At 26.6% G+C, this 12850-nt stretch overlaps 1 protein-coding gene across 9 annotated transcripts in view; it reads left to right on the top strand.

The window, feature by feature from the left end:
* Positions 1-12850, top strand: part of LOC145246633 (uncharacterized) — a 205418-nt gene that overhangs the window by 141339 nt on the left and 51229 nt on the right. For 5 of the 9 annotated variants that reach the window (XM_080108319.1, XM_080108316.1, XM_080108313.1 and 2 more), the window contains one exon: positions 396-521. In XM_080108319.1, the coding sequence (XP_079964445.1) occupies positions 396-521 (126 nt within the window). The remainder of the gene's footprint in view (positions 1-395; positions 522-12850) is intronic. The other 4 variants (XM_080108314.1, XM_080108321.1, XM_080108320.1 and 1 more) reach the window with 1 other exon arrangement.

The following is a 12850-nucleotide window of genomic DNA, read 5'->3' as shown; positions in this document are numbered from 1 at the left end:
GGGAGAATGGCTCCAACGGTGCTCTGTAGGACCCATATTTTCATTTTTGTGCTTTTAAAATCTTGTCAGAAAAAAGATACAGGATTGCTTTTAACAGTAAAAACATTTTAGAAATAGAATTACAAAAACAATGTAATATATGTGCAATGATCTCAACCAAACTTAAATTCTGTCAAACTTTTCCTCTATATTAAATCTTTATTTGTATTCATTATAAGATGCATAATTTACTGGATACATAGTAAAAATTTCATTAAAATTGAATAATTCTCTAAATTACATTGATTTTTAAAAGAACAACAAAATACGAAACCATTGTTTGGAAATATTTTAAAAATCATAATTTTTTGAAGAGTTTGAGAACAAACTGCCTTATTAGTAAATTGCTTTTGTTGTAGGGGAAGTGCCATGGCATTCTGGGTACCCTGACATACGTCCTGCTTCAGCCACCCAGAAAATGGACTCGCCACCCCACAAACGTGGTGCTACTGCCCCTAGATCACCTAGCTTACCACATTGGGGTAAGTATCTTTGTTATTTTATTTAATCAATTTGGCATACAGGTAGTAGATGAAATATCTAACAAGCTTGGCGGGTAGAAATAGTCAGGATTTCTGGATATATGTAAAATAAACAATGCAAAGTAAAGAGGCAAATTGCATATAAAATGCAAATGAATGCACTTTTAAAACGGTCATTTGTATTAAATATATACTGTACATGAATACCTGTTTCATATATACAGCATAATGTATAAGTATCTATGCATGTATGAGATAATACTCAACAAGAGATCAATTTTTGGATCGAGGGACTAAAAAGTAATGAAAATTTAACAAAGAAAAGTAAGAAAAAAAAAAAGTTAATTTTATTTAAAAGATACATCCAGCAACATTCAAAACTAACCCATGTTTTTTTTTTTTAAATAGCTATTTTTCTGGTATTTCCAGAACCCATATAAGTGTTTCACTATTTGTGTAGTACTTTCTGCTACATGGCATTTTTATTTTGCAGACTTTTATCCCATGAGGAGAAATAGCAGACTAAAAGATTAATATTCTATTTCTTGTAACCTTTACTGCAATGCCATTGGTGTAAATGGTCCTGGGAATGTTGATACAAATTCATTTCTAATCTATTTTAGTAACAAGTTATTATTTCACATACACACACACACACATTCATTTTTCTTCCTCTTTCTAGTGTTGGTTTTGTTAATCAGAATTAAATTTTCGGTTTTAAAACTGCTTTTGCACTGGGAAGAAGATTTTGCTTAGTCATGACAAAAATATCATTTGCAATGATAAAAAAATAAAATTTCTTTCTAAACCTAGAAGTTGTTAAGACCAATTCTTAACCATGTTTTTATAGTTTAAGTGGAATGGATAATGTGGACTCATTATAAAATGCTGTTTTTCCATTATACTCCCATTTTTACATCTGGGTGAAGTGTTTACTTAGGGCAGCTGTTTTTAATTAATGGTCATCCATTACTAACCAGATTTAAATTCATTTAAATTTAGTCATCTAACGTGAATCCATTTGTGAACATGATTTAGCTATAAACCTATTGCAATGACGATTACTACTTATTTCTTCTGATCTATAAAATTCTGAATGATTTCAACTAGTGCTGGAATCATCAATCATGATTGAGAATTAAAAATTTTGAACTTTTTAGCATATCGGAATCTGAAAAATTTTAACCTAATTTCCAATTTCAAAAACGATTCTTTTAATTTTCTCTTTCTTTTTGTTTGTTTTTGTTTTAAAACTTAATTTTCCATTGATAGTACTAATGAATTGATAGTTATTAATTTTAAACTACCAGTAAAATTAAAATTTATGAATCATCCCTCTCCCCAATTGCACACAAATGTATTTTTGTAATATGTGCACACATATCACATGGTTTTTAAAGGTAATTTAAAAATTAAAATATAGAAACAAAAACAATAACTCTATAGCAATATATATAATTTAAAAAGAATTGGAATCAGATTGGTAATTGTTTTGGAATTGGGAATTTAGATTGGAATCAGTAATGGTATTGGAATCAGGAAGAATATTGTAATCATATCATTACTAATGTGAATGCACATAAAACTGTTTTTGATTTCTTAATGCAGTGGTGGTAATGGTAGTGGTGTAGTTATTGGTGTGGATTGTAAACTTTGCACCCATGTTTGAGTTTAGTTTTAGCTATTGCATAAGCTTCACTAGTTCTTTTTTAGAAATGTATAAATCCATCTATCCTCTTTTTATGTAAGTGTTACATAGCAGAGTAAACAGGATTCTCAAGCCTTGGGAAGACAACTAGTTTAAGAGAAGGAATTAACTTTGTGATGGCCGAAGGTTATTGTTTAAGGTAACCCACGATAGTGGTCAGTCACAAATGAAATGATTTTTCCTTATTACAATGATAATTGCTTCTGTAAACACCTTCAACTGTTGTTGATTCACCAGTTCAAATAAGCATAAAGCAGCCACCAAAAACAAAACGGCAGGATTTACTTCTTCACACAATTATATTCATATCAGTAAAAAGTCGGGAATATGTTAAAGAATTTTTTCATTTGTAATTTGCAGAAGTATTTTTTTTGTTTTTGGTTAAGATATTAGCTATAAGTAAAACAGATTTAATAACCAAATATCTTTAATTTATCATTTAATTTGATCATTATTTTCATATATTTAAGTTATAAAGTTATTTTGTATAATGAATGTGGAAATAAAATCATTAAATTTAAATCTTTTAAAGTTTCGAGTCCTGTTCAAATATGTCACCTGAAATATTAAAGATAAAATTAATGAGTATTATTTTTTTATGTACTTATTTCCTGAAGTGACCATTCAGGATACATTCATTCCAAACCATTCATTTTGATTAATTCACTCGAAATTATGTTGAAGAGCTTCTTTTTTTTTTTTTTTTTTTTTTTTTTTACAAATCAATTATTTTGTACTTAGCACTATTTTACAGTGCATTCACATTGATATTTTGATTTTTATTCTTTAACATTTCCTATATTATTTCATAATATCTGTACTTATTTTATTGACTCCAGTATTTAACTTCTTAATAGTTGATACAATTTAAAAGTTTGACTTTTTTATTTTATCTTATTAAGATATTACTTTCTTAAAGATGAAAAGTCACATCAAGTTTTTATATTGATTTAATATATTTTCTTGATAAAATAACCTTCAAATCTGTCATGAAGATAAAAATTTGCATAAACCTTAAACAAAAAAAATCATGGAAAAATATCACTATTTATTCGAAATGGCAAAAAGAATTACAAAGAAATTGTTACCAAGTAAATAATTCCTCGTGTTTGTCTACCGTTTATATTATCTATTCACTTTTCATTTTTATTGTGCTTTTGATTTTTAACTATGCATTTTTTTTTTTTTTAATTTTTTTTACCAAATTATTTTTTTTTTAATTTTTTAAATAGGATTTAATGATATCATTTTGTGGTTAAATTATTAACTGAATCAAATTGTTATAAAACTATAACTAATAAAGGTAATATTTTATCTTCTGTTTATAAAACTATTTCATATAAATAACTTCCAAACCTTCCATTTTTTTTTTTAAATACATGAGAATTTATTTTGAAATGTTTGAGATGAGGATTGACTAAGAATATTAAAGCGAAAAATCAGTTTGTTTTTTTTTGTTTTTTTTTTTTTTTTGACAGAATAAAGGTTTCTGAATTGCTTTAAAATTTCGAAAGGTCACAGAGTATTCTTTGTTTTTGTTTTTTTTACTATTAATAAAAAATTAAAATAGCTCATCTGTTGACAAGGAAACCACTATACATTATGGTAAATTTAATTTATAATTAGATTATTTTTAATAGAATTTTTCAAATTTCATTTTAATATACACTATTGCATGTTTTTGATTTCAATAAATGATCGATTAATAGCAACAAAAAATGTATAAAACATGTAAATGCGAGACACACAGACACACAAGAAATGCTTACTCAATTTCATTTGCATAGAGATAAAGAAAATTTTTGAAAATTGATTTTTTTTTTTTCCCCTTTCCCCAAAATAGTTTTACTATTGAGACGCATATAACTTGGATAAGTATCATTATTGACTAGTTGCATGTTTTTATTGGTCTTCATGGATTACCTACTTGAGGAACTGAAGAATTAAAAAATGATAATAATCATTTCAATTTTGAATACATGAACTTGGAATCTGTTAACTTTGAAAGCTATAGATTATTATTTTAATTTATTCCCATTTATTTAATTCCTACTAGGTCATTGTGACCTTTGTAGTATCTAAAAAAAAAACTGACCTGGATACAAATCCAACATCAAAGATACTTAGCAAATGTCAAATTAAAAATGAAAAAAAGAATAGCCATGAAATGTAATTTGGATTGAGTTGGTTAATTTATATTCTATTCATCAGTGCAAGTTGTTGTTCTATTTCTTAATCAGTTTCACAATATGGAAAGGAACAAAAGTGACTAAGCTACAAAAACCTAGGTCATGTTGACTTTGGATTAAAAAAAAAAAAATCTGTTAAAATTTTTCATTGAATATAAGTAAGGCAAGGCATGATTGTTGAGAAGAAGCAAATCTTGTTGAAATGTTAATATCTTTGAGTTGAAAGCTGTTAAGTGCCTAGTGAAATATTGCCCACTCTAATTGGCTGCTGCCAGCTAGGTGCTTGCTCACTGCAATTTCAAAGTGTGTCATTCATTTGCACATCATTGCATCACCTGCAACGACTTGCAGTAAAAATATGACAATGGTGCTTGTGACACCGGCCACTCAACTGAAACTGGACCAATAGCCTTTGTTTACCCTCCCTCTCTGTTTTTCTCTCTCTCTCTTCATCTCTCTCTTTCTTTCTGTCTCTCTCTCTCTCTTTCTCTCTCTCTCTCTCTCTCTCTCCGCCACTGCTAATGCTGCTTATATTTGTCGCCTCCTCTCCATCCGCCTGCAGCGGGCTGACTAGCTTCCGTAGCAGTGGTAGTACATATCAGTAGCCTCTGTATTTTTTGCTGGCAAGCCATCGCTACATTGCATTGCACATGGGCTTGCCACTTTGCTGGGAACTTCACACATGCTTAGAAAACTCGCTCTACTGTCCTACCGCTTCTTTCACTAATGAGACTTTCTACCTTTCTATTTTAATTTTAAAATTGGCCATTACTACATATTTCATACATTAGTTTTATATCTTTCTTCATAAAAACAAAAACAATTCCCTTAATGTTTCGTTTAGTTCCAATGTTCATATTATCATTTTAAAATAATCTTAAATTCAATTTGAATTATTTTAGTATTCTCATTTGTTTTTCAGTCTATTAAATAATAAAAAAAATATAGTGAAGATTAAGAAAAAAGATGTATAAATAGTAATAACTTGTTATTTTTGGTAATACTTTTATTTAAATATTTTGAACATGTAAACATTACAAAAAAAATCTTCTTTCTTTTTTTTTTCGATATTTCCATTGTTTAAGTTGACTGTTATATTTTTCTGATAAGTTAAAATTTTAATTCTCTTTACATTAAAATACACTAAAAAAATGTTTTTTTTTTTTTAGTTTTCAAATACATTAAAGTTTGTTTGTCTATAACTTATCTCTCTCTCCTATCCCATATAATAACATTCTTGAGAGCCATAAATCTTATAAGGCTAGTAATATACATATTTTTTTAGAAAACTTACGAATGTTTTCCTTCCTTTTTAAAGACTTACATCAATGAGTTGCAATCAGTTTAGGATGGTTTTTATCTTACCTATAGGTAAAATACCTTTATAGTCATAAGTCATATATATATCTTTTCATAAGGTTATTATTTGATTATAACTGCTGCTGTTATTTCTTAAATTCCTAAAACTATGTTGATTTCTTCGCAATTAATGTTATATTTTTTGCACATCATTATTTAAAAACAATTATACCATTTTCTGACAATGTGATAATATTGAATCAATTGTCTTTTACCTGTTTTGTATGAAATTAATTGAATCGTTTGGGGAATTTATATTTTTGTAGTCCTCTTGCTTTCAAACTTTTAACACTTTTATTTTACAAGAAATACTCTCTGATATTTCAACTCCCTTCTTATATATATATATATATATAATATATATATATATATATATATATATATATATAGGCTTTAAACATTATTTCGGTTAGTAAGAATTTATGTAATTTCCCTTCACAAAAACAATTACAATGACGGGTCAGTGCTTAATATATTCTGTTTATTTAATTTTTTGTTTATATTAGAAATCACATCTTTTCTTATCTGGAGACAGCTTTAAATTTTGAATTGCCTTTAAATGCAGATATATCATCAGTTAAACTCATATATATATATATATATATATATATATATATATATATATATATATATATATATATATATATATATATATATATCCAGACACTGTTTTGTCATATCATGCCACTTCAGTGTTGCTAGACATAAGTGTTTTCATCCTGACATTTCAAACTGGAAGTGTTGATTGCAATTAAACTTTATCTTTAATTGAAAAAAAATAAAATAAAATAAAATAGATATTTTCACTTGTCAACTTTTCAAAGAAATAATGTCAAATTAATTTGCATAAAAAAAAATCTTAAGTGACGCTTAAGAGTTCTGCTTGAGAAATACCAACATGTTAGTTAAATTTAAACACAAAACCAAATTTCCTTTATTTTTTTAATGACAATAACCTAAAAATACTAGGGTGAAAAGATTGGGCAATTTTAATTATTCTAAAACAGTCCTTACAAAAGATCTGTGTACATTCCTCATTATTTCTGTATATAAATACAATTGTACAGTCTTTTTTTTTTTTTTTTTTTTTTACTAAAAATATATTTGTATGATTTTTTAATTTTACACTGTAAAGTAACTCTTCTTTTCTCTCTATCATTAAAATTGTGTATAATAGAGATGTTTAAAAAAAAAAAATGCCAAGGCCCATTACGAATATAGGCTGCTACTTTGTACGCAGGAGCCTTGTACACAAACAATTAAGCTACTGCACAATTTACATTTTAAAAACAAAAAATCAAGTTACAAAAAAAAAAAGAAAAACGCGTTCAATTATTTATATTAGTCAGAATTAAATGCAAATTACTTTCAGCTTGTTTTCTTTCTTTAATGTTTTAAAAAATTTGAATGGACGGAAGTCTTTATAGCAGACTTAAACAATTTCATCAGCATTTCAATGTCTTATCATCCCAAACAGTTATGCTGCCTGCTTTTTTTTTTTTTTAACTCTGATGACTCATTCTTTGGAAATGCCATTTGTCTAGCAGAAAACAGCACACTTTTCCCCTCTGTTATTGATAATTGAACCTTCTTTTAAAACACAATCCACACTCCCCCAACACCAATATTGAATATTTATACTCTAAATAAAACTGCTGACAATTTTCACTCAGCTGTGCCTGATTCAATTATATATCTACCATCACACCTATTGCCTTTTTCATTTCAGTGTTTACACATGAAATAATTAGCATATACTTATTTCATATTTAATTAACATTATTTAATATTTTTAGTATGGCTAAATACCAATTTTATTTCTTTTGCATCAAAATCAGTTGATTTCTGGGTTGTTGTTATTTTCTTAATAAGAATGTTTATATTCTAAGTCATAAAGAAATGCAGTTAATGTTCACAAAAGTTTAATATGTGTATTCATTTTTAAAAGAAATGTTTTTTTCTCTTCCAAGTTTTTGCACACACAAGAAACAATCTTTTTATAATAATTGATTGATGTCCAGACTAGAAAAGGTATCAGTAAAATAGTAATTCATAAATCATTGTATATAATGAATCATATAGAATAGGTAATATTTTCCTACTAAAAACCGGGTAATTTTCCATAAACCGTTTTGTTTGTCCAGACGATGTTTTGCATCTGTGTTCTATTTTTATCTTAGCCAAAGTCAAACATTGTTTAAAAAAGGTAGAAACATTAAAATTCAAAAGTTTTCTCTTTTTTTTTTCTCTATTCTTGGCCAAGAAGTGTTTTCCAGAAAGCTTTCAAAATCAATGTCACCATCAGAACATTAAAGTTTCAGACAACATTTTTTCAATTTTCAATTTTGAACGTCTACACAGTATTCAAAAAAATATTTTTAATTTGTCTGACAATTTTTTCTTCTGTAGTTATATCTAAACAAAACAAAATATTTTGTTTAAAAAAAAAAATGTAAACAAAAATTTCTTATATTTTTTTCTGCAACAACATTATTTTTAGTTAGATTTCCTTTTTTCTGTCCTATAAAAAACTGACATGGACAATAAAATTATCTATCGATTATTTTCGGGATTCCCTGTTGATAGTCAAGACATCTCATCTTTTCTTCCGAAAGCGAAAAATTAATATTGTCTTCTGTTGTACTTTTAGTGTACTTTTAATAGATTGATTAGTTATTTAAAAGCCTTCAATAAAAATAAATGACACAAAAAAGGTAACTTGCTTTCTTATAAGTTGATTATTAGAAATGTATAATTATTTTTTGAGAAAAGGTCATTTCCACATTTCATCTGTAAATGTTTTGTATTAGCAAGCTTTGCTCTTTTACTTAATGTTGACAAAGAATTCAGATTATGAGTTTTAACCAGCACAGAGTATTCTTATTACTTTGTGTATATTCTGGAATAAGTTTTAGAAAATTTCTTTATCTCATTAGTTATGGCTTGTCTATATATTTTAGTAACTTAAATACATTTTCAGAAAAAAAGTTCTGACAACTTCTAAACTTTTTTCTTAATGACAGATAATACATTAATGATACAGCTTTATGAAATAACTTCATCGATTGCCCTATTTTTGTTTTAAGATTTTATTTATTATTTATCGAAAAGAAAACTCCCCACCCCCTCCTCATTATTGACTTCAACTTCAGGATAATTGACTAGAATTTAATTATTGCATTAAAAATAAATTATAAAAAGTTCATATTTTATTTTAGACTCTATCAGATAATTTGTACCCCCCATCTCTCTCTCTCTCTCTCTCTCTCTCTCTCTCTCTCTCTCTCTCTCTCTCTCTCTCACACACACACACATATATAATGCATGAATTATAAGTAAATAAGACTTGTTTAATTTACTTATTATAGTTAATACTCAATTAATATTGCCTCAATTCTCATTTGTATTTAATTTTTGTTATGAATTTGAATTAATATTTCAATCTAACTAGCCAATATTGTATCTCCCAGATTATACATATGTTTCATTTCTTAATATAAATATAGTGTATACTATATCCATTTTACTTGTCTTTATTCTAAAACGACACTGACACGACACTTTTTATAGATTAAATGAATTAAAATAAAATGCAATATATATTCTCAAATAATTTCTTTCTTTAAAAAAAATAAATAAAAATAAACCAAAAAATGGATATTTTTAGATGGGCCCTAATCCTATCTTAATGCATTTCGAATTTTGATTCTTATTGAAATTCTAAAGTACCCACATAAACACATTCTGAGATTGCATGCTCCTGAAGAACTTTTAGTTTATTTTTGTTTTCCTACTTTCTTTTTTTTTTTATAATCCTACTTTAAATGTTTTTCAATCCATGTCTACTTGTGCATACACAAAGAAAAGTTTGTTACCAGCATTAACATCAGCAGAATTTCTTAAGAAATATTGCAAAAACTAAATCTATCTCAATTTTATATTTGTTTCCTAATAGAGTAATCAAATTTTAGAACAAATTACATAAAACATGAATATATAACATTTAAGAATATACTGGATGAATTCAGTAATAATAATAGAATGAATTTACAATAACCTATCTGATAAAATATTTAATAGAATTTCATCTTTACATTAAATAGTTTGGGAGATTGTAGACATGTATTTTTATTTTTGGTATTCAACGTTGAAATAGTATAAGAATTGTGAATTTTTAAAAAATATATCTAGTAATAATATTCCCAGACCTTTGCATTTCCATTTTATGTATTCCTTTTTTAATCATTTTATAAAGTAAGCACAGACTCAATTTTTTTTAAGTCTTATTTTTTTTTGATAAAAATGTCTCCTCAGTGTGCATTAAAGCTTATTGTATTCAAGTTGAAAAAAAAAAAAAGAAAAAAATGATCCCTGACTGTCCTATATTTCCTTTCTCATCATACAAGGCTAGTTCATATTTATTTTTTATTTAATTAAACCATCTGCTATTTCATTGTGCTTTCTAGCAAATCCCTTAGCCATCTTAGAGTATGTAGCTCCATATTTTTTAATTAAGGCTTTCTATTGATTTAATGCTAGTTGACAGTTGCACATAGTTCTTTCCTTATGCGTACGTTGAGGGAGACCTGATTTGACGAGTGTCTGCTGAAATTAGAAGAAATTTCATTTTCTCTTAGAATCTTGTCAATTTTACATCATTGCAGCACATATTTGATGAGATGCATTTATATAAGTGCATATTGTTTTAGTGGTGGGTAGAGGAGCATTCTTTTTTTTTTTTTTTCACAGTCTCTTTAGTGATACAGCATATTAAAATTGCCTTTATATGCGGATGCATAGCTAGAATTAAACAAAAATTATGTTACATTTAAAAAAAAAAACAAAAAAGAAAAACAATATACATTTTTAAAATTCATTAAATCCATATGGTTTGCAATGAAAATATTATTTAAACGTCACAGGCTGATGAATGAACAAAGATGTGTATGAATGCATCTAAAATGTGACAGACCCTAAAATTTGGTATTTTAAACTTCAACCTGACAGACTGGCTTACACATGTTTTTAGACACACATGAACACATCCAAAGAATGAAATAGGTATGTCTGAATAGCTATTTTCACATGACAACTTTTTATAATAATAAAGTCGTCATGTATAAATAGCTGTTCAGGAATACCTATTTTATTTTTAATCTATATTCTATTTCTCTTAGTTAGTCTGTCTGTCCATTCCACTTTTTTCTCAGAAACTACTGAGCAGATCTGTCTGAAATTTTGTATGGACCTTTTTCATGACAAGGTGCAGCGAACTAAGTATTATGGTACATGTTTGATGCACTATTAGATTAATAGGGATTAGTATTTGATCCAAAATTGAGTACAAATTTAACCATATTCAAATATCAGTTTGGCGTAAACACTCATTCTAAGTTAACAGACGATAACTTTTGCCTGATTTTAAGACTAAAAAGTCTAACTAAAAAATATTTTTTTAACTATTAAAATGTATCTTTATATAAAGTCAAATATACCATGTTTTACTTTTTTACTGCTTTCATCCCTTAGCAATGTATTTTAGTTCTGAAATATTTTAATTTATTTTCTATGTATGATTTTTTTTTTAAATCTATTCATATCAGCTTATATTCTGAATAAAGTCTTTAAATGCATTTCTATTTTATTGAATACTAACTATTTACTGTTTTTTTTTAATCACATTTAATTATGCACATTATTTTTCTACATTTAAAATCCAGTTTCTCAATAAATACGGTCTACTCAAGTCCTTTGTTTTGTGCTACTTGTAAGCAGGAATAATTAATATTGTTTAATAAATTCTGATATCTTCTAACTGGGTTAATTTTTCATTGTTTTTGTTGAAAAAGTCTTGCCGATTGCTTCAAAAAGGCCAATGAGATGAGTGCATTTCAATTAGACACAATAAATGTTGATTAGTGTCACACAACCCCCACCCCACCCCAGCTCACTTACACTCAGCTGCTATGGCAAGTTTCTCTTCATCATTATTGATAGATTATTTAATATTATCAGATGTTATTGTTTTTAAACACAAATATTACATTTTTTTTTAATTTTATGATTTATCATTATTTTCATTTTACTTTGTTTTAGACATTACAATTTGTGTTTAAGGCAATATATTACAGTTATGACAAAATTTATTGGTGATAATTTAACATTATATATATATATATATATATATATATATATATATATATAATGTTTGTGCATATTTGTAGCATTTTTAAGCAAATATTAAAAATAAATCGTTTGCTTAATTATAACTTTTTTGTATTAAAATAAAAAACATGTTTCACATATAATATATATACACACACACACACGCTTCTCTGAGAATCATGTGTTTGCATCATTTGTTTTATTTAGTCATTATTTTTCTTGCTAGACAGGCCATTTTCAAAATATCAAAAACTCTTTAGCTTTTATTTCTTTACTTGTCCCTTATCTTTTTAAATGTGCCAATTATTTGTGATAAATATATCTCCGGCAGACTCCATTAATTCTCTTTGTTATTCCATCAATCTATTTGGCTTCAAAGTGGGTGCAAAAGTTCCTTCTTCAAAATCTTTATTAAAAAGAAAAAATATTCTTGTAATTCTCTTTCTCAATTATCTTTCCCTATTCCAGATATGAAAAGATTTTTCTTTACATCGTTAGATTAGAGTTTATAATATCTATTTATATTCATTTAGATAGTGCTTTTTCTTTCTTTTTGAAGAGCCTTTTTATATTAGTTTAATAATTTGATTTATTTGCTTTAATCTATTTCAGAAAATTATCTTTTTTTTGGCTGGGTGTCAAAACGGTTTGTTTATCAATTCTTAAACATTAATAAACAAAATATTCTATTTTTCTAAACATTAATAAACAAAATATTCTATTTTGTTTATTACTAGTGAGACTCGTATTCTGGTGTTGCCTGGGAAAAATGAGGGAACCAAAACAAACTCCTGGTCCTATCTCATGTTACTATTTTTAGTCATTTATTTCACTTTCAATAAATATCAATTTTCAAGTTATAAGTAAAAGAAAGTATGTTTTATTTACTGTTTATGGTTTTCAGTATA

The sequence above is a fragment of the Euprymna scolopes genome, chromosome 24 (genome assembly GCF_053919585.1).
Source record: "Euprymna scolopes isolate OS-2025 chromosome 24, ASM5391958v1, whole genome shotgun sequence".
Taxonomy (NCBI): Eukaryota; Metazoa; Mollusca; class Cephalopoda; order Sepiida; family Sepiolidae; genus Euprymna; species Euprymna scolopes.
Note: the sequence above shows the minus strand (reverse complement) of the source record. Positions and strands in the feature narration are given on the sequence as shown.